Source organism: Schistocerca americana, chromosome 8 (genome assembly GCF_021461395.2).
Source record: "Schistocerca americana isolate TAMUIC-IGC-003095 chromosome 8, iqSchAmer2.1, whole genome shotgun sequence".
Classification (NCBI taxonomy): Eukaryota; Metazoa; Arthropoda; class Insecta; order Orthoptera; family Acrididae; genus Schistocerca; species Schistocerca americana.
Genome location: NC_060126.1, coordinates 276,049,157 through 276,070,262, shown reverse-complemented (window position 1 = coordinate 276,070,262; position 21,106 = coordinate 276,049,157). Strand labels below are relative to the sequence as shown.

At 38.7% G+C, this 21,106-nt stretch overlaps 1 protein-coding gene across 7 annotated transcripts in view; it reads right to left on the bottom strand.

Moving 5' to 3' along the window:
• LOC124545815 (bifunctional 3'-phosphoadenosine 5'-phosphosulfate synthase) overlaps positions 1-21,106 on the bottom strand; it is a 361,076-nt gene that overhangs the window by 33,494 nt on the left and 306,476 nt on the right. For all 7 annotated transcript variants that reach the window (XM_047124762.1, XM_047124764.1, XM_047124766.1 and 4 more), the window contains 5 exons: positions 19,960-20,078; positions 19,674-19,877; positions 6,981-7,214; positions 1,839-2,036; positions 343-579 (listed from right to left, as the gene is read on the bottom strand). In XM_047124762.1, coding sequence (XP_046980718.1) covers positions 343-579; positions 1,839-2,036; positions 6,981-7,214; positions 19,674-19,877; positions 19,960-20,078 — 992 coding nt within the window. The remainder of the gene's footprint in view (positions 1-342; positions 580-1,838; positions 2,037-6,980; positions 7,215-19,673; positions 19,878-19,959; positions 20,079-21,106) is intronic.

Sequence of the window (21,106 nt, the reverse complement as noted above, 5' to 3'; positions counted from 1 at the left end):
ATCCAGTATTCAAAGCCAAAGAGAGATTATTCGACAGGACAGAGGGTTATAGCAACTATTCTCAGAGTTCAAAAGTCTTACATAGAAGAAGCGCCACAGTGGGTCGAGTTACCAGCTTCTGCCATGACAATTCCCATAACAAGGATTGAACTGGAGGGAAGATTGTCACTTTTGATATAATGTTATAAAAGTTCCTTGTCCATATTTTAAATGCTTTCAGTCAAATATTATGATGGTTATGGGCCTGCTTTCACCTTTCATACTGGTAAGTGAGGATCTTAACAATCTTTTTCTGTTGAAGAAATATCTGTATTACGTAAAGGACTCTCACACAGTACTTACCATTCGAGCCTTTGCATGCCACTGAACTTCAGTGGGTCCTGCATACTGCATTGGAGATGGGAAAATCGCCAACAGGGTAGACTCTGGATCGAGTACTCCTTCATCTAATACTGCTTTATGCTGCTCCATTCTCACTGGCAGGGGTACATCATCATCCTTTGTCCAACCACCCAAAGGATGCAGAAGCAGCACTGGTTTCCGGAAGCCATGCTCCTCCAAGAGCTTTCGTTTTGTGTCCTTTCACAATGGAAATGACATTATCACATTGTGAATGCATAATACTAAAAGTGTATACAGTTATTGTTTATATGAGAATGGTGTGACTATAGATAAATGATTCTAAACTACTACAATATTTAATGTAAGGAGCCTAGTGTACAATAAGTCAGACAGGAAGGAATCAAATGTAGCACATCTCTATAAAAGACCTAATATAGCAGAAAAACTCTACAGACAGTTCAATATATTGCATAAACTTATTCTTAGATGATACAATGTTATGGTAAAAGGAAGTACAGTGTTTAGTTCATGACAGAACAGTTAGAGAAAAAGTTACTTCTGTATACCTCACTAAAGATGACTGCCGACAATCTGACAGGCACAATACAAGTTTTAAGTCTCACATGATAGAGGATTTTGTGACATGGCAAAGGAGAATATGGAGGTCTGTTAGGTGAAGAATAGAAACTGACAATACAAAATAGGTTACATTTATTATACTCAAATCTTAACTGCTGAGAAGAAAATGGACCCAGAAACCTCTAATTATATGACAGTTGAAAAATCACAGTGTTATAACATGTTTTGCAACAATATATCCTCTCTTCCACATTCTATATCCTCCATTGCATAACCACTGCTTCCAATTCACCATGAATTAAGTAATTCCTCACTAATTTTCCTCCTACACAAATTGATCTTATTTTCCAGACTGTTTGTAGTCATCATGCACTGCCTCACCCTGCCACATAACCCACACTACATCGTTACTCGGTGGAAATTGTCACTGATTCTCCTTATTTATAGTTTTATATCAGCATATTAGGATGTATAACTAGAAAACTGTTTTTAGAAATACAGTTATTTACAAGAGAAATTCAGGAAATTCTGCACAGATGCCTCCCAGTGAGCATCTTTATAGAAAGAAAATTAAGTGACTTATAAGAAAAATAATGTAGAATATTGCTATTTCTAAGCTGCATATGATGTCCCACTAAAATATGTTACATTTTTTGAATGAGCAAAAAACAAAAAAAAGGATTTCTATGTATAAAAATAATAAAAATGAAAGGTTTGCAGTCATAAAGATGTCTACAGTTGCAGTAAAGTAGAATATTTTTATTAAATTATGAAACATACAGCTTTTATGGAAAATCTAATTTACCCCTTAAAACTCTGAATTTGCATATAAAAAATTAAAAGTTGGCATAATATTACAACTATTTACAATCCGATAACTGACAAGTCTTATATTAGAGAAAGAAAGAAAGACATACCTGCATAAGTAATGCATGTCCATTGTGGATTGGGTTTCGAAGCTGGAATGCAAAAACAGCATCTGCACCCATTTCCCTAAACCTTGCTCGAAGTTCAAGTGGCGTTAGACGATAGCTGTCTAGCCCGTCATTCCATCGGATCCTTTCAAGTACCTCCAGGTCACCACCGACTAACCAGTCACCACTTTCATAAATCATCTGCAACGAATTGCTTGCATGATTTCAACATAGTGAGAAAGCTGTTATGTATGCAAAAGACTAATTACACAACAAAAAAAAAAGGGCAAAAGGTTGTGAAAATTCAAGTGATTCAATCTCTTATAAATATCTGTCGTGAAAGACAGATTTTGATGAGTTAAGGTTAACATTAATTGGACAAAATCCTTATATATTACAAAGACATACTACATTTTTAAATCTATGCCATAACATATCTAAAACTGTATGATATGTAATAACATTAGCAATACAGAGAGGAGTGGCCTGCTTCAACGTTCGTTGATGGGTACTGACACTTGTACAGATTTTTGATACCAGCCAAATTTTGAAATATTAAGCAGTGAATTTATGACAATGTTAGAGCAATGACAGCTCTGTGTAAGTAGAAATTACATTGGTAAAGCAGTGGGTAATATTCTGGATGTTTGTTTGGGATGCTGATGACTTCCGATCCTGACATGGTCATATAGACTTATTTTTCTGATAGCTTCTCTTAATGTACCTAAATGCACTCATACAACTGCTGAAATAGTTCATTTTATGATTTCATTCCCATCTGTCAAAATGTAAAAAGCCAGTATGAAGGAGAGGACAGGAGACTCAAATAAGTAATAGGAACATGATAGAGTTACAGAACACAACACAATTAATCACAAATGTCTTCAAGAGAATGTGGGAAAGTAGAACGAGAATCTGATAAGAGAAATTACTGAAAACAAGAATATAAAGAAAACAAATCAGAATCTTGTGTTGAGCAGAAATTGAATTCTGTCATTAAGTTGGCTACTAACACAATGAAAAACATAGAAAGAACTGTACAAGGATTTAAAGATGTCTTTAAATGTTTTTATGCTTCAAGAAATAAATACAAACGTAGATACTGCAGTTAGTAATGAATATACTAACACCCTGAAAGTAATGTCACATGAGTGTGTCGAGTCATTCAAGTTACAAATTAATGAGATATACGTGTACATAGTGTCTCAATAAAAACAGCTTAACATAGAGGAATCCTTATAAAAAAAGGAACTCACAACATTATTTATGGAAGGTTTGCAGAACAAGACAATTCCCCAAAACTGGTACAAAGATGATATTACTCAATAAAATGTTCTCAGTCTTCCAACTGCATCAGGTGGTTAAAATGCCACAGGCTTTTCACCAAGTACTCGACCATTGTCCAATGGAAATGACTGCTGTTGGGCTGCTGGTAATATTCTTATGTACTCATATGTGTCATGACTATTATTCATGGTATTGGCATATGTGTGCATATTGCCTCTGAGCTCACTGCTTGGAATGCTATCTGATAAAATTACAAATTGCATAGGAAAAGTATTGGATTTAAATCAAACAGAGGAACAAACTGGCTTTAGAAGTGGGATTTATGAGGATGAATTACCACTTGCCTGAGATTCACTGATTTTGAGAAAAATTTTAGTTTTCAACCAAATCTATATTGACAGCCTTAGAGAACCCAAATAGTGGAAAATTTAGAATTGAAAGAGGAGTCAGGCAAAGAGATTCTCTCCCACCAAAACTACAGTTTATACACGTCCTTAAACTGAGAATATGTATTAATTGAACATGCCAAAACAACTTTAAGTTTACTGATGACATTGTTCTGTTTGCCTCTAGTCCTGATAAACTACAACAACATATGGAATAACTTAATAGACCAAGTTTGAAATCAGGTCTGAAAAATCAATTAAAAGGAGATTAAAATAATGTACAAACTACACACTGAACAGAAAATGGTACAAGTTTACAATAAGTTATAGAATGAGCTGAAGAATTTTTGTCTCTAGAACAGCTGAAACCAGTTACTAGATAGACAAAATAAAAGAGTAAAAATGATCTAGTTTGCATCTGCAAAAAATTTTGTAGTATGCAAATTTTACTACCAGTGTTCTTTCCAGTCCTGACTTGCAACAATGAGGACTTTTAATGTGAAAACCACTGAAAAGCAAAGGGTTACAAAGCAAGTAGTGGAGTACGCATGTTTGGAATTACTAGAAAACCCCAGAAAGCAGACAGATATATTGGTGAAAGGCTGGAATGGAATAAGTAATTATTTAGATGTACATTTGACTGTAATGAAAATGAAATCTACATATGTGGGACATGTGTGTGCAAATGAATGGTTGATATACCAAGAAAGGTATTCCTGAATTTCAGGAAATATCATAAAAACAACAAAAAGATGGGTAGGTGACATTAGAAAACTTGTTAGAGCAGCAATCAAAATGCATAGCTAAAGACTGCAATGGACAGAAAGCTCAAGGGGGGGGGGGGGGGGCGCTTCCTTAGTCCTTAGCAGTAGTTATTAATGGGTCAAAGATGAAGGTGATGGTGATGGTGGTGGTGGTGATAATGATGATGATCTAATGATATTACCTTTGGAATGTATAGTAATAGCTATAACAAAAGAAATTTGCTATCAATGAAGGAAAAGACAGATCGGTACTTACAGTAAAGAAGACATTTAAGTTGCAAACAGGCACCATTAAAAGACACTTACATAGCTTTCAGCCACAGCCTTCATCAGCAAAAGAAAAACATGCACTGCTCATACACACGAGCAAGCACACCTCATGCACACATGACTGCCATCTCCAGTATCTCAGGCCAGAAGTGTCTTTTAATTGTGCCTGTCTGCAATTTAATGTGTCTTCTTTATGGCAATTAACAATGTGTACTTTCCTACATTGTTGATATCCTGCCTGGAGTTCCATTGTTTGATAAGCAATTTGCTGTAGTTTTGGGAACAGTATCTTACTACTAGTCAAGAGCTGCCCCAATTATAAACCACTTAAATGCCTCGTGCATGTTAGACCTTGTCACAAGGAGTTATTTTGCATACTTCAGTGATTCAGAGAGCCATACCATAGGTGGATCACATCAGAAGGGTATGTGTGGAGGGGCCAGACAACAATATTGCTGCTGAAGAGGAGAAGTACCCTTTTCAGCAATCAGAGGGGCAGTAGTCTAGGTGACTGCCTGATCTGGTCTTGTAAAATGAGCTAATATGGCCTGCAAAGAGTTGAAAGGGCTAACCACAGCTGTTGATTTTACTCAGGACATGTCGCTCTACTGTATGGTACAATGATGGTATCCTCCTGAGTAAAATATTCTAAGAGTAAAATATTCTAAGAGTAAAACAGTCCTCCATTCACATCTCTGAGCAGGAATACTCGGAGGATTCTGTCATGAGAAAAATATCCTGATGCATCAAGGAAAAGTCAGTTTGGTTATGGAGGAAAGTATGGGGGATACAAATTTTAGAGGGAGACTGAGGCTTAATAATAGTAAACAGGTTCAAGTGAATGTAGCATGAAGATAGATATGAAGAGGCCTGCACAGGATAGTCTAACGTGGAGAGCTGCTTTAATTATTAATGGAGAGCTGGCTTCATACAAGGAAGACTGATGCATTAAGTTGCGTAACTGAAAACTGAATACTGGGTGCTGAACAAGAGTCAAATTTTCACTTTTATGATTTTAAGAAATTAACTAAAAGTTGCGCCCAGTGTGGAAAAGATGACATACATAGTGAATTACTCTCTAAAGCATTCCAAGAAACAAATAGTTTAGGGGAATAAATTGATATTACACATTTTTTGTAAGGGACTGAGTTTCTTTGTATTCATAAATAGTGGTTGCCTTGCAAAATAGCTGGTGAAAAATTGTGATTTTGGCAGAGACCAGTTCTGACAATTTCCTTACGTCAGAAATGATAAGTGAACTACCTTGAAACTAATTTAAATGTACTTGTCTCATCCTAAACTGGTTCTGTAATGGATGAAATAAAATTCACTGGAAGCTGACAGCTACAATAACCTCATGATCAGAACATTATAAGAGATACTAGGATGATTGTAACTTGACATTATAGGAATACCTGACCTGGAGAGATGATGTTTCCTGTGCAGTGCCATAATGACAATAAGTTCAAAAAAGATTCAATTTTGTACAACAGAAGAATTCCAAGTGTTATTGCAATTCCAGGATAAGAAGAAATTGGATTTTATAATGGTATTAACATGTGAGTAAATTAATAGCTTCAGTTTTCAAACATAAGCTTTCTTTTTAATGCTAAGTGTCCAAACAGAGGAATACAACTTTTTTATAACTAAGAATTCTCTTGCTGTGATAAAATGAAATGTTTCCCAAGATGTACGGTCAGCAACTAGAGAAACTTCTATGAATTGAGTTTTCACTTACGTCAATGCATAGGGGAAAAAATCCTGTAGCCTTACACAGATCTGACAAAAGTTTATTTTAAGTTAATAAGAAAGTTTTCTGCCTTCCTACATAGTTTCTTCTCGTTACAAAGAACAAAGCCTGAAGCTGAAAATTTTTGTTTTCTGTGTTTGCTAGCAGGACAAGACTTCAAAGGCAAGGATATACCGTACTTTCCCAGCCTGGAGTTTTCTTGCTGCAGTGTAAACGTATATGAAGCTGAACAGCTGGGAAACTGCTAGGACTCATTCAAGGGCACAAGACGGGGAGTAAAAAGAAGTTCCAGTACATAATCTACTGTTTCTGAACAGTATCAAGGGAATCATCAAGCTTTATGTCATGATGTAATGGATCACCATTAACACAATCACATGCCCTCACACCATGATATGTTACAGTGAAGTTTCAGATTTAATGTTGGTCGCTGGTACATGCCCTGGCACTTAAGAACTTTAGGTCTCAACATCTTTTCCCTTTCCAGCCAAATACTGTTGTTGAAAATTTCTTCCACTACAATAAGTTAAATCAGCTATCTGTAAGTACATTAATATGGCATGCTGGTGCGATAATACACTGTAAATCTGTCAGTTCTAGAGATGTACAAAACTAATGCACCGGCTTGCATAAAATGTCCTTTTCTTTAACATTATTATTGTAATTACTTATGTTTTTATTTCCTTACCTTAATGTAAGGGTGTCCTCTGTGGGATGTACCAAACTGACGGCAGACACGTTCCTCCTTACGGTGACCATAGAATTCTGGCTTACGGAGAATAGCTACCCTCCTTCCCTCATAGGATAAAGCAAAGGCTGACATCCCATCAAGTCGTTCCTTGTCTTCTGTATGTACTGGTAGTACAATTACAACAGACTGGTTAATTCCAGCTTTCTCAGGCAGGCAGTTGAAGTGAATGGCCTAAGACATAACAAAAGTGGTAGGTTTTATATTTGGAACACAACTAAGTTTTCATTCTGGCAGCATCAGCATACTTAATTTAAACATTTCAACCTGTATTCAACAATTTTTAAATCATATAAACTGCAGTCAAGTGTGGTTTCTATACTGTCACTATTTATGAAACAAAAGACTACCAAAGATATCAAAGGCAATAAAAATAGCGATTTTATTGCCAAGTTGTTTTGTTATCATTATCACTGTTTTCTATTTTACTATTGATAACTGAATGTCGCAGAAGAAGACAGAACAGCAGAAAATGGCTGGATACATTCGCTCTTTGTAGTTGCCTCACCTTTGTATCCTGTAATTTCTCTACATCAGATCACATTAGGGCAGGATACTAATCTCTAGCTTTTCTTTTTTCCTTTTCCCACCATCACAGCAATTTTTTTATCTATCACAACCCAGTTTTGTTGAGCAGACACTCTTGTCTTTCCACAAGATATACCATTATTTTTTGATTTTGTAATTTTGGTTTACAGTAATGCTAATATATTCTCATTATTCTGTTTGGTAATTCGATTTCCAGTGATCATGGTATCAGATGGTTGACTTTTTTCTTTAGATGTACCTGAAAACTACACAAGTCTGCAAAATTGAGAGTCATGGACAGATAATCAGTGACACAATGAGCTCTTTACAGCTTTAATAATCACTGGTTAAATGGAATGAGCTTATTTGTAAAATGCTCTAAAAGTAAATTCAGCATGTTTTGCCTTAACAGCTATTTCATACTTTGTTGACAGAAAACTGAAATACTAAGCATATTTCCATTCTCTGGTGTCTTTCAAAACAAAAACTGGTATAGTTCTTACACTATGGACCTAGTAAGCAATTCTTCACTTGGTAAGCCTATTGCAATTTAAATGACTTAATTAGATCATCAGATAGGTCTTACAATTAATTACCTAGCACTTGAGGGATTAACCTAAAAATACTTTATGTGAAAATCAACACTTCATGTAGGAAGGACATGGTGCAACATTTGAAACTAATCTGTAACTGATTTGATGTTTTTTTAGACACAGAATTAAACAACAAAATAATTATGCAACAGAGAGCAAAAATAAGTCAAAGAGATATTGTATCAAACATAATCACTGCACGAAGTAATCACTTGTGAGTGTAGCACTACATTTCACTTAATGCTGCACTTCAAAACTCCCCTCTTCAGTCTCAATTATGTTTCCTATTCAATCAGGCATGTTGTCCAGACTCGGTAACAGCATGTTTTGCACATGCTGTGTCATCAGAGGTAGTCTCTAATGTCCATTGTGGCTTATTTGTGACAGATGGTGGAGTGGCTGGTGCATTTGTCAATACCACATTTAGAGTCTCCATGGATGAGCCTGTACCAGTGCAGGGGGCACTGATAGCTAGTTTGAGTCTGTTGGTGGTGATGGTGGTTGGTGTATCCATCACATCAACCTTGAACATCTTCTCCTCCCCACTGATAACACAAGAAGTTTCCCCATAAGGTGGCTGCAGTGGCTTGTGCACTGCATCATGCCATACAAAATCATAATGACATCTTTGTAGCTTGTTCAAAGCAAAGGGGCAACACATCTGCTTGTCTCTCAGAACAACATGACACAGCTGCCAGATTTGTGCATGTAGCTTGTAATGAAGTCTGATGGCTCAATGTGGTTGTCTGCATTGCGCAGTTGTATTGGCTGACCACAAACAAGTTCCAAGGTTGTGGCTTTCAGATCATCTTTCAACAAAGTGCAGAGACCCAGGAGAATGATGGGCAATTTCTGTGTCTGCTGCTATGATTCATGACACTGAGAAGACTCTTTCAATTGTTGGTGCATTTGCTCAACTAAGCCATTTGCTGCCATGTGGTACGTTGTGGTTCTAATACACTTCATATCCAATACGTGTGCTTTGAACAGACATGACTGGAATTGCCTTCCTTAGTCTTTTGTAACTCATAGTGGTACACCAAAATGAGTGCTCCATCCCCAGAAGAACGTGGCCGCTACAATGCTGGTAATGTCGACCATAGGGAACACCTCTGGCTAGAGTGTGAATCAATCATTGGCTGTAAGACATTAGGGATACCTTTCCAATGGTGGGAGTGGCCTGACAATATCCACACGCATATGCTCAAATCATTGGTTTGATGGAACAAATGTGCCAGGAAGTGTCCTGACATGCTGGCTAACTTTGTTCTGTTGGCAGGCCACGCGCTGGAGCACATATTTCTCACAATCTTTGTCCACGTTTGGGCACACAAAAGTTCGCTTCACCATGATGTAGTGCCCCATATTCTAGGGTGTGACAGGTCATGTACAGAGCGGATGCCTGCTGCTGAAAGTCAACAGTCACAAACTTTTGTGGTTTGGTGGTTGCAACACCACAATACAGTAGCATGTTTGATGATGGTACTGTAACATGACAGCACTGTAGGCCTGACAGTTGTGTCAAAAAGACTCACAGCTCACTTGTTGCACTGAAGTGAGAGCTTCGAAATCAACTGCACAGTGATCACATTGATCTGAGAGAGAGCATCTGCTGACATTTTCAGGTCTCCTTTGACATGGACTATGTGAGTGGTGGACTGCCCAATATAGTCTAGATGGTACAGTTGATGCTATGAAGCTCTCTCTGGCCGCTGGCATAAGGGCTGCTATGTCTCTAACATGTGGTGCAACTTCTTAATGGAGGCATATGCAGTGTACAGTTCATGATCATACATGGACCAGTTCAACTGCAATGGTGATAACTTTTGACTGAGAAAGGCCATGGGCTGCCAGTGTTCACCTACTCGCTGCTGCAAAGTAGTACCGACTGAAGAGGCAGACACACTTACCATTAGGGTGAGAGGCACCTGTGGAACTGGGTGTGCTAACACAACAGTTTCTGCAGTTGCAGTCTTCACCTTGGTAAATGCTAGATCAGCCTCATTATCCCACAACAGTTCGTCCTTTGGCCTCAGAATGCTATGCAGGAATTCATTCAGTGATGCACAAGGATGGCAGGGTTATGTACTAAATAATGACAGAAATTGGTGACATCAAGAAATCATCATAATTCTCTAACGACTGCAGGCTTTGACTTTCTCCCGTAGCGGTCATACACCTCGAGCATTGATAGAGTGTAGGATCTGAACCTCAGCAGCACTTAAGGTGCTCTTCAACATGTTAATAAGCAGATTGTGTGCACAAAGATGAGAAAAAAATCTGCTGTTCTGCCTCACAGCTGGACATGACCAAAACATCACTGATATACACATAACAAAAATATAGATCACATGTAACCTCATTCTTGAGTTGTTGAATCATTTGGGCAGCACTAAAAATTGCAAAAGGCATTCTAGTTGTAGGGAAGCAGCCTACTCACACCGTATAAAATTCACATCAGTCTTTCCATTGTGTGCCAGCCTAGTCCGCTGTAACTAGATCTGATGTCATAAATGTTGCGCAATACTTTAACAATCAAGTAAATAACCTGAAACGTTTCTAGCATATCAGGAGAAATACTAAATCAATATATGTTGAATATCAGTTCAATAACTTTAACCATTTTCGAAACTTGGATGTTTTTCTGTACAAATCATTGGCGCAACAGAAAAGAGCTAGAAACTTAAAAATTTGTATTTAGATTCCTTTTGCATAATAATTTAGTAGAAACAGTATTCTGGATCTCACAAATTAAAATTTTAGTTGAAATTTGTGATTTTCTGGTTTTTGTCTTAAAAATTAAGGAAGCAAGATAGATTAAGTAGGTGAATCAATAAAGCTAGGATGTTTAAATTTAAGTAGAAGGGAGATCCGCTATAATGTGAGGAGTTTCAACTGAATAACTATAAAACTATAGTGATAGCGTATCTCCAAAGGGCAAATTCAGAGCTTGTCTACTGTGTGTAGTGTAATTAAATTAATTCTCTCGCCCAAAATATTTGACTCAGCCACGTCAGACCGCAGCTTTATATATAAGAACGCTGCGCGAGAAAGAAAGGCCCCAGTTCTTTCCAGACACTGATTAGCGCACCATCTGTGCCGGAGTCGCGTCGCATCAGTATCATTGCTATAAACAGCCTCGGATGCTGTAATAAGTTACTCGGGATACGCGTAACCGTGAAATCGTTTTCGAGCGAAGTGTTAATTCTGGGATGACTTTAATGATCTATCTTCAATTTGCGTATGTCGTATTTTCAAGTGCCGTCGCGGGACAGACATTCTACCATTATTTAGCGTGGCGTTTGATGAACATTATCATCAAATTATGGCGAGCATTCACTTAAAACTTTAATTTGAACAGTTATAGTTGCATCAGCGCATTAGACTCTGAACTGCTCTGGTAGTTGGATTGTGTGGATTCTTTTTTGCTCTGTGACTTTCAGAATATAGTGAACATTTTAGAGAGAATCGTTTTTGATTATGAATCCCAGACAATCTCCTAATTCCTCAGAGCTATAAGCTGTAGCTATAAGTGTATTTCTCAGATGAAGTGGGCACTAGGAATTCTAATTACAGGCTTCACATTTTGCTAATCACTTTCTGGTTGCCAGTATTGTAGTTAGAGAGCCAGTGTTGAGAACGGCAAACAACAGCAATAAATAGTAGGAACATTTTATAACAAATATTTCCACTCGCCGCCCCACATATGGTGCATCGGCCGGGAAAGCATCTTTTCTACATTACATTCTACAGTTAAGAACAATAACTCTACCCGCCGCCCCACATAGTGAATTCAAATGTCCAAATGGTGTGCAGATGGCAATCTTTGCAACACTGTCTGGTGCCACAGATATCTGGTAAAACTCACATAGTAACTGTGTGCTTACCATGGATGTTCAATTGAAATCTTGGATAAGCGGTATTGGATACCAGTCAGTGATGGTTCTGGCACTGAGCTATCTGTAATCTTCACATTTATTCCATTTTTCTTCTTTGGGACCACATGCAGTGGAGATAACCAATTATTACTCGATGGGTGGCAGATTCCCTATGTGAGGATGAACAAGAATTCCTGCTTCGCTATTTCAGTTTCTCTGGTGTGGTTCACATATAGTCTACCCTCAAGTGCTGCACGAGCACTAGTGTAGGTGTCTGGTATGAAATATCTGAGAACTGCTTAAGGAGCACTATGGATGGAGAGTCACTGTTTATCATCCCCACTGCAGTATCATCCACATGACATACCTGCCTTTTGCTTACCAAGTTGGTAGTGGTATCAAGGAGATGTCGATAACAGAAGTAAGGCAGTAGTCCATAAAATGATAGGAAGTCTGCTCTGAGTACAGAGTATGTTATATCTGCTATGAAGAGTTGCCTCTCAAATTTGCATCGCAGGCGTAAGTTTAATGTTAATGAGGCTTGACCCTGTGTTAAGATCATAGAATCATTGGTGGCAAGAAGGCAGCAGTCATTACAGTTGCAGTACAGCAGATGGGCAGATGGATAAATTGACACATCAACACCTGTGTCTACTAGGAACTGTATCTTTGTATTATGTTCTGTCACAAACAGTTGATGGCTGCCATCTGGAGAGCCAGTGACCATTATCATTCACTTTCTGTTGAGTATTTCTTCTCACATGGTGGACTGTACTTCTGCATCTTGGAGCTGACCTGTCAGTGTCACCAGCAGACTCTTGCTAATCAGAATGAATGGTTATGCTTTCCTAGTGGGTGGTGGTGACAGAATTGGCGACAGGTACTCCGAGCTTGTAAGGCAGCAATTTGTGTGGTGAGCTTCGTGATCTGCACTTGTAATGCACTGAGGGTTTTATCTGCCTGAGGCTACAGGCAAACTGTGGTGATGCTCACGGACGGATACATCTCCACTATGCGATCTACGATTTGCACGAGTGCATCGCATCAGCACACACTGTTAATATCTTCTGTGCATCATCTGGCAGGCATGGTAGCCAAATATTGTGCAGGATTTCTTCATTAACAGCATTGCTCACTAACATATTCGGGGTGGTGCAGTAGCTGTGATGGAGTGTGATCCCCAAACTCTTCAGTTCAGAGTGGCTCTTCCAATCTCTTCACTTCAGATTGAAAGAGGAATGTTACCAGGGCATTCTTGCTAGCTGTGTAGTGCTCAGTACTCAGTGATGACACCAGAGTGCTTTGTACCTCCATGGCCATTTCTTCGCTGAGTTTTGCAACACTGCAACTATAATTCGCCTCATCTGCAGTTCTTTCTAACTGTATGAATCATAGGACATGATTCTGTTGTCGAAATAGTAGTGGTTTTACCAACACACAATTGATTGCTTCACCTTTAGGCACATCTGTGGTTGCTAGCATGTTTGACGTCACAGAGTTACAGTAACAAGGCCACAAAAGGTGCATAACATGATTGGTGCAAGTGCTCCTTTCTTGGCAAAATGCACAGTTCGACATGTCAGTGACCATCAAACATCACATTGCGGTCACCAATTATTGCAGGTTGAATAAATTCACTTAATTGCAAATGAGAAACTGTTCTGTAACTCATTTGATTTTTTTTTTTTTAAACAGAGAATCAAACAATAGAATCATTACAAAACAGAGAACAAACACAAAGCAAAGAGAGAGTGTGTCAAAGTTAACCATTGCAGGGAGTAATCACTTATGTAGCACTACACTTTACTTAAAGCTGCATTTCAGGTGTACAGAACACATTCAGAAAATGTCACAAGCAATTACCTAAGCTGTGGGAAATATTGACAACAACCTACAACACCAAAGGTGCTGTTTGTATGCAAATGAAATTACATTTTCCAGGCATTAGCTATGTGTAGTAGTAGTAATAGTAGTAGTAGTAGTGACCAATATTGATCCACACCCGAGACTTGGGCATGCAGTCATGAGGCGCACCATAGAAGTCATCAGACGCAACTAGAAGTTAGACAGCTGTCAGAAGCCGCCACTCATGTGCACACAGCTTCTTATCTGTGCACTCTACCAGCGACAGCTCTTATAGATGGCCTTGGCCAGCTCTAACTCAGTTACATGTTTACTTCTGCATATGTGTTATTGGACTGTTCTCGTGAGCCACTCTATGGCAAATGTACCTATTATAATAAGTTATTTTCTAGACTTAATAATTTTTATTGTGTCAGTCATTGTGTGGTGTTCTCTCTTCTGGGACTAGAAGATATTGGTGATGAGTAGGCTCATATCTTCATGTGTTTTTTGTTGTGCAGCTGCTTTTCACATTTTGTGGTGATTGGAGTCTCTGAATCAAACACTGGTGCAGCAACAGAAGGATCTCATCATGATGATGCAACAAGCTGTGCTGGAATTGCTCTCCGAAAATTCATCTCGGGCTCCATTTCCTCCAAAGTTCCTGACAAGCAACAAGGCACCAGAAGATTGGGAGGAGTATGAACACCACCTATGGCAGCATTTTCATGCATTCCATGTTACAGTTGTGGAGGTATCTCATGCTCTGTTTTTGTCATGGATTTCTCATATCAGGTGTTGTGGCAGTTGGTCCCATTGCGGGAAGCTTCCTTGTCGTTATTTGTCACCTTATGTTTGTTGCTGTCTTCCTATTACTGCCACTGCATACATATCATGGCCACTAAAGCTGAATTTTACCAACACAAGAAACAGCCCCATCAGTCGTATTACGCCTGGGCCTGAACCCTTGACAGCCTTAGTCACAATTGTCATTTTGTCACAGTCTAGTCAAAAGAGTAATACATGGACATCATGGTTCATGAAGTTATCATCTGCTCCACCTCAGACAAGGATGTCGAGCAATGGACCCTTCAGTTAGAGGCCTCATCCATTGAAAAGGTTTTGTCCATTGCCCAGTTGTATGAGGTCTCACATGCCGCTGGTCAGCATCTGGAAGCCTGTTGTGATGTTACAGTGGCACATGGTGGCACAGTTATGATCACTTCATCTGGGTAGGACAATGTCATAGTGATGCAATCCGGCTGATTCAGCAGTTCCCACACAGTGCTCATGAGTTCAGCTGCTGCTCCCTGTTGACATCATGTTGTGAGCATACAAACTGTGATGGGAGATTAGAGCGGCAGTTTCCCACCACAGAACACATGGCTTGCAGTTGCTATGGGGCTGTGGTGAGTGGCTAGCATTTACGCGGCTTTGGAAAAACCCGAGTGCTTGGCAAGGTTTTATTTCTACAGAAAAATTGATAGAAACAGACCTAAGGGTGACACGAAGGTGTGGGTTGGCACTTATGGACAGAAAAATATGTAAAACTAAATTATCTGGATGTGCCACAAAAATATATAATAATTTAAAAGTTATTGTTGTCTTCAAAATTGTAAATTTATGAAAGTTCCAAAGCTAATATTTCAGTAATGCTTTGGCGATTAATTTAAACATAGTGTCTACGGATGCAGCTAGTAGAGCTGCATCGAGCAATCATAGCTGATTTAGCATAGCACTTACCAATTTGGAATGAGAGGTCAGAATATGGGATTCACTGAGAAAAATTGTGTTTTTGGTAATAAATAAATTTAAAGAGACAAAACTAGTGGCAGCATTCTAAAATTTAAAGAGGTAGATGAGTAATTAAGTATGTATTTTTATTTGTTTATTTATGTTAAATATCAGAAATCTGGGAAAAGCAATATCACGCGCCACAAGAACATTATTTGTGAAAAAATGGTGGCAGATACATAAAATTGGACTTTAAATTGTTATTGCGTGTAAATTTTACATAATTTTCAATGTGTAAGATGTGCTTTTGTGTCTAGTTTTAGAATATTCATAATTCTTCTTCTTCTTCTTCTTCTTCTTTTTTTTTTTTTTTTTTTTTTTTTTTTTTTTTTTTTTTTTTTTTTTGTCAAACATTATTTTGATTTTTGCAGTCATTTTGAGGGTGCATAGGGTGGCCATCTTTGATGATGGGGAGTTGGTTTTGAGCGACACTAAGAGCTGGACGTGCTGCACATCAGGTGGTTGTAGTGGGTTGGTAGCTACTTTCGGGAACAAGTATGTATGTAGCGATGTTCAAAAATGATCAAGTTGAGCACAATATAGTAATTTAGGACAGCAGACAAGAGCGTATTTTGTGAATTGTGAATAGACTGTCGAGTGCCGTGATCGTGACATATGAATTTTATAGTGAAGTGTTGTTGCATCAGTTATTAACGGCCGCCCTTATGTAAGAGCCCCTCAGTCTGCATTTTAAGTGTATAGTGAATATACTGAAGAAAAATAAACTACTTGTTCAAATTATAAATCAACAAGAGTGACTCAGTATTTTAAATTTCACCACAAGACCTGCCTGCATTGTTTTGTTATATTTTATTTCAGCTTACGACAGGTGTGAGCTGGCACCCAATGACGAAAAACATAGCCAAACATTGAGACCAGCCACATCTATGGGCCACTCAATTAAGCTGAGTGTAACACACACACACACACACACACACACACACACACACACACACACACACACACACACACACATACTGTACCGTAGCACGTGGGGGCTCGAGTCAAATTATTCAAACTTCAGCATGTAGTGCCCAGTAGTGTCGTAATGTGTGCTGCATTGCTCCATATATGACAGATCAGAATGTCCCTATTGTTGGGCCGTCTACTGTATATGTTTGAAAAAGGCCATATTGTGGTAGTCTGCCACTCAACTGCACAGAATGCAGCATCAGAGATCACAGAAAGGATATGTAGGAAGTGTTGCCATTAGGGCAGATTACCGATCATGATTCCAATAAGCTTTTTATATAGACTTTCGTTCTCACATGTCAGCTGCACCTGCTTGTAGACACAGGTGCGGCAGTTTCCCTGCTTAAACGCCATTTAGACCTCGGCTCTCCACAGTTGTCACCAGTAAACAGGCACCTTACAGGATATGGGAAACATCAAATCCCCTTGCGTGGCCAATTCATAGCTGAAGTCACCTATAACTCAGTGACTTGACCTATTACCTTTATTGCCATCCTTGACAATAGTTTAGCAAACATTGTTGGGTTTGATACCTTTTAGGCCTTTGGCATTTCGGACATGGGCTCCATACAGATAGTATCTGCTGAGGTCCCCTATCACTCACTGGAATCTCTGGGCTCAAAATTTCTGCAGAACAGCTAGGATGCACCACAGACTTTTCAGCCCACATACCTTGTAGCAGTCAGCTCATCCTAGATTTTTTCGTGCTAGAGACATTTCCTTGGCCCTTCACTTCCCAGTCAAGGTGAAGCTGGACTGGCTCACTCTCCATTTCCTCTAGTGAATGTGCCACACCATGTGTCTTCATTAAGAAACACACTGATGAATTAAGCAATTTTGGCAATTTTAAGGCCCCTGTGAATTCACAGTCCATGGTCAACACATTTCCTTTGCCACATCCTGATGAACTGTTCAGACACACACTCCTGAATAAATTATTCTCCAAAACTGGTCTCTCCAAACCATGTCACCAGTTACGCTGGAATTTGGAATAGGTCACATACAATATTCCACACTGCTTCAACTACCTAGATTACCTCATCATTAAAGGACATACTATGATAAATCACCTGCACAACCTCCAGCACTCTTTCAAAAACTCTGGCCATGGGTCTGCACTGCAGTCTGCAAAAGTCCAAATTTTCCCAACCATCTCTTGAGGACCAAGGCCACATCATCTCGAGGCAGGGTATCTGACCCATGGAGAGTCTTGTCACAGCCATTATTGACTTGCCATGTCTCTTTTGTCATTATGTGAACTGCAGGTTTTTTTTTTTTTAGGTAAAATTGCCTATTACCATCAGTTCATTCCTGGGATGTCCACATTTGCACACCCACTGCATCTCCTTCCATGCAAAGGTCCTCCATTTGTCTGGTCTCCAGGGTGTGACCAGGCCTTCACCATGCTGTTGGAATGCCTCTGGTCAGCACCACATTCCAACATGCCATTGGTTTTGGCTACAGATACCACATAGCATGGCATGGGGGTGGTCCTCTCCCATTGGAATGCGGCAGCTATTTGTGTTTTCATCCAAAACTCTCAGTCCAGTAGAGGTACTGAGAAAGAGGTTCTGGCTGTTGTGTATGCAGTCCCTAATTTCATGGTTTCTTGTATGGCACCAAATTCCAAATAATTAAGGATTTTGTTATTTAGTCCATCTGCATGGGTCCCTGATAAGGTAGCACAAAAGTTGTTGCAGTGGGCCTTGATACCCTCCAAATACAAATATGACATTCACATCTGCCCTATGGTGTACCCCACCAATGCATAAGCCTTATTCCACCAGCCTGTTGGCCTGGACCTCAAGTTTGTTTGGGAGGAGATTGTGTGTTTTCATGGATGTCTCTTCCTGCCAAGCAGTAGATGGTTTTCTGATTACTAGTGCCTGAGTTGCCAAGGCAAAATTGGCCAAGCCTGTTTTCAGGCAGGTAGTCTGCCTCGTCCAACAGAGTTGGTTTTCTTGTCCTCCAGGCACTGTTCCAGTCCAATTTCTAACTACTTTGTCTTGCAGCATCACCTGTCAGTCTTCAATGGGGTCCCCCTCATCTCCACAGATGATGGCATCTCCCTAGGTGGTCAATCCCGGAAGTTTGCTGCTGGGGGTTTTACAGCTGTTACATGAGGCACACAGAACAATGACCTAGTAGCCATGATATCCATCAATAAAGCCCTGGATTGTTGATTTCTTGGGTCCATTTCTGAATGTGTTCTGGCTAATTTTCATTGATGCGTTTTTGAATTTTCCACACATGGTCCAGAGCTCCTTGGCTATTCAAGCTGTCTCAAAATTTTTTTCTGTTGAAGGTCTTGCAGTTACCCTTGTTTCTGGCAATGAACCCAAGTTCCTGTCTCAGGCATTTTGTGAGTTCTGTGTGTAGTCAGGCATTCACCATGTTTGTTTCCTCCAATTCAGTCATAATCTAACAGAGAAACAGAGTGCATGGTCCACTCATTTAAGACCCAGATGCAAAAATAACTGAAAGACTTCCACACTGAAGAGATGTTAAATTTTTTCTAGCGACCTACCTGTGACTCCTACTGGTTCCCTTAGCTCAGAGGAGCTTCTCCACGAGTGCCAGTCTCTTTGGTATTTCCACATGTTCTTTATGGTCAACAAGTTCTTTAAAAATGTTTTCTGTTATTTGTTAATCTAGTAGAATACTGATAGTAATTATTGGGTTTCCTCTGATCTCATTATGCTGTGATTTTCCTGTCTGATCATTGAATGATCCTGTTTATCCCAAAGTTTTCTTCTGTTTTTCATAGATAAATAAAGCTCTGATTCAACTACTTAATTTTCTGTTAATGTTCGTTCACAGACATATTCTCTGTCAACTTCTTAATAGACACCCTTTTTCAGTGATTTTCCTACCTCTAATAGAGCATAGTTCCATGCACAAGGTCATAACATTAATAACTGATTAGGGGCAATCTTCATGCATCCACTAGATTTAAAAATATTAAGAAGAGACATATACAAAATAAAAGTTAACTGTTTTCAGACACTTGCAAATGTCTACTTTACCTGCAAAAATTGGTCTTCGCGCATGAAGCCTTCAAGGGGTGAAGCCCATCCTTCAGATAGAACCTGCAGCCACTGAAGATCTAGTGTTGTGATTTCCAAAGCAGGCAAATGCTCTGCTTCCTCTTTTGCTGCTGCTAGCCTATTCTCAGGTACAAACAGCTCATGGACCTCATCACTCGCTTTTAATGTTGGTGGAATTATACCCTTAAATGTTAACACATTATGTCATTATGCCATTATGTACATATTTAACAAACAACTTAGTGTACTACTATGTTTAACTTACATGCTCCTGCAAAAATTCTACAACTTGCATTGTACTTTCTTCAACACTCGAGTTAACTGTCTTCACTACCAAGTCAGGATTTTCAGGTTTTTCATATGCCTGATCAACTCCAGTGAAACCTACAACAGACAAACAACAAATACATAGTCTCAGTCCCACACTCTGTATCAAATAGTTAATCTTTAAATGTCAACACATTGCAGTTAACTGAAATACAGATAAAATGTCTGTAACTGGTTAGATTATCTGGAATATTTTCTGGGAATATTAATTGATGCAGTTCACTTTTGGCTGATTCTTTAAATATGTTTTGTTGAAAGTACTGTATATCTTAAACTTAATGTTTTATTCACTTTCCTTTTACTTATTTATTGCTGTCAAGAATTTTGCCTACTCTGTCTCATACCTTTTTTCTTTGTGTTAATGCATTTTTGCATATTTATTTATAATTTTTGCACTTGCCTTTACACTAGAGTTATACTTATTGTAATTTTCTCTGTCACTCATCCTAACAGTCTGGAATGAACATAAAAATTGTGTGTTTCGGGACTGAATGAGCCATTTCCACACAAATTATGAGTCATGAAATGGAAAGCCATTGGCAATATCTAGATGAAATACATATCTAAACAAGAAACATAGCAATCAGCTCTTCAAAAAATAGAAAGATGTCTGCCTGTCAGAATACAGTCTTCCCATAGTTATATCTCTAGTTTTTCTGCTCTTTCGTAGCATCCAGTTGGGTAAAGATATTCTAATCCTTCCTAATTAAGGGAGACAGAGTGTTTCCCCTCCAAAAATGGGACGGTGATCAATTCTGGTGTCAAATACTCTCAAAATTAGTGTTAGTGAATATACAAAACTCAGTCACAATTATCAACTATATCTTTCATATTCTTCTTCTCTTTAGTTTTATTTTTTTCTTGTTTACACATTTTTCTCTTATGGTCTCTTTTCATCAATATTCTGTGATTTTTTCTGCTTTTTTGATATCATCTCTGACATATGGTATTCATTATTCACAATTCAATATTAGTAATCTGAAAATTGAAAGTAAACTATGCAATATCATGTTATTCCCAAGTCGTACCCTTGATGTTTTGCCTTCCCTTATCCAAAGTTTAACTTTTTATCCTCCAATTGTAAA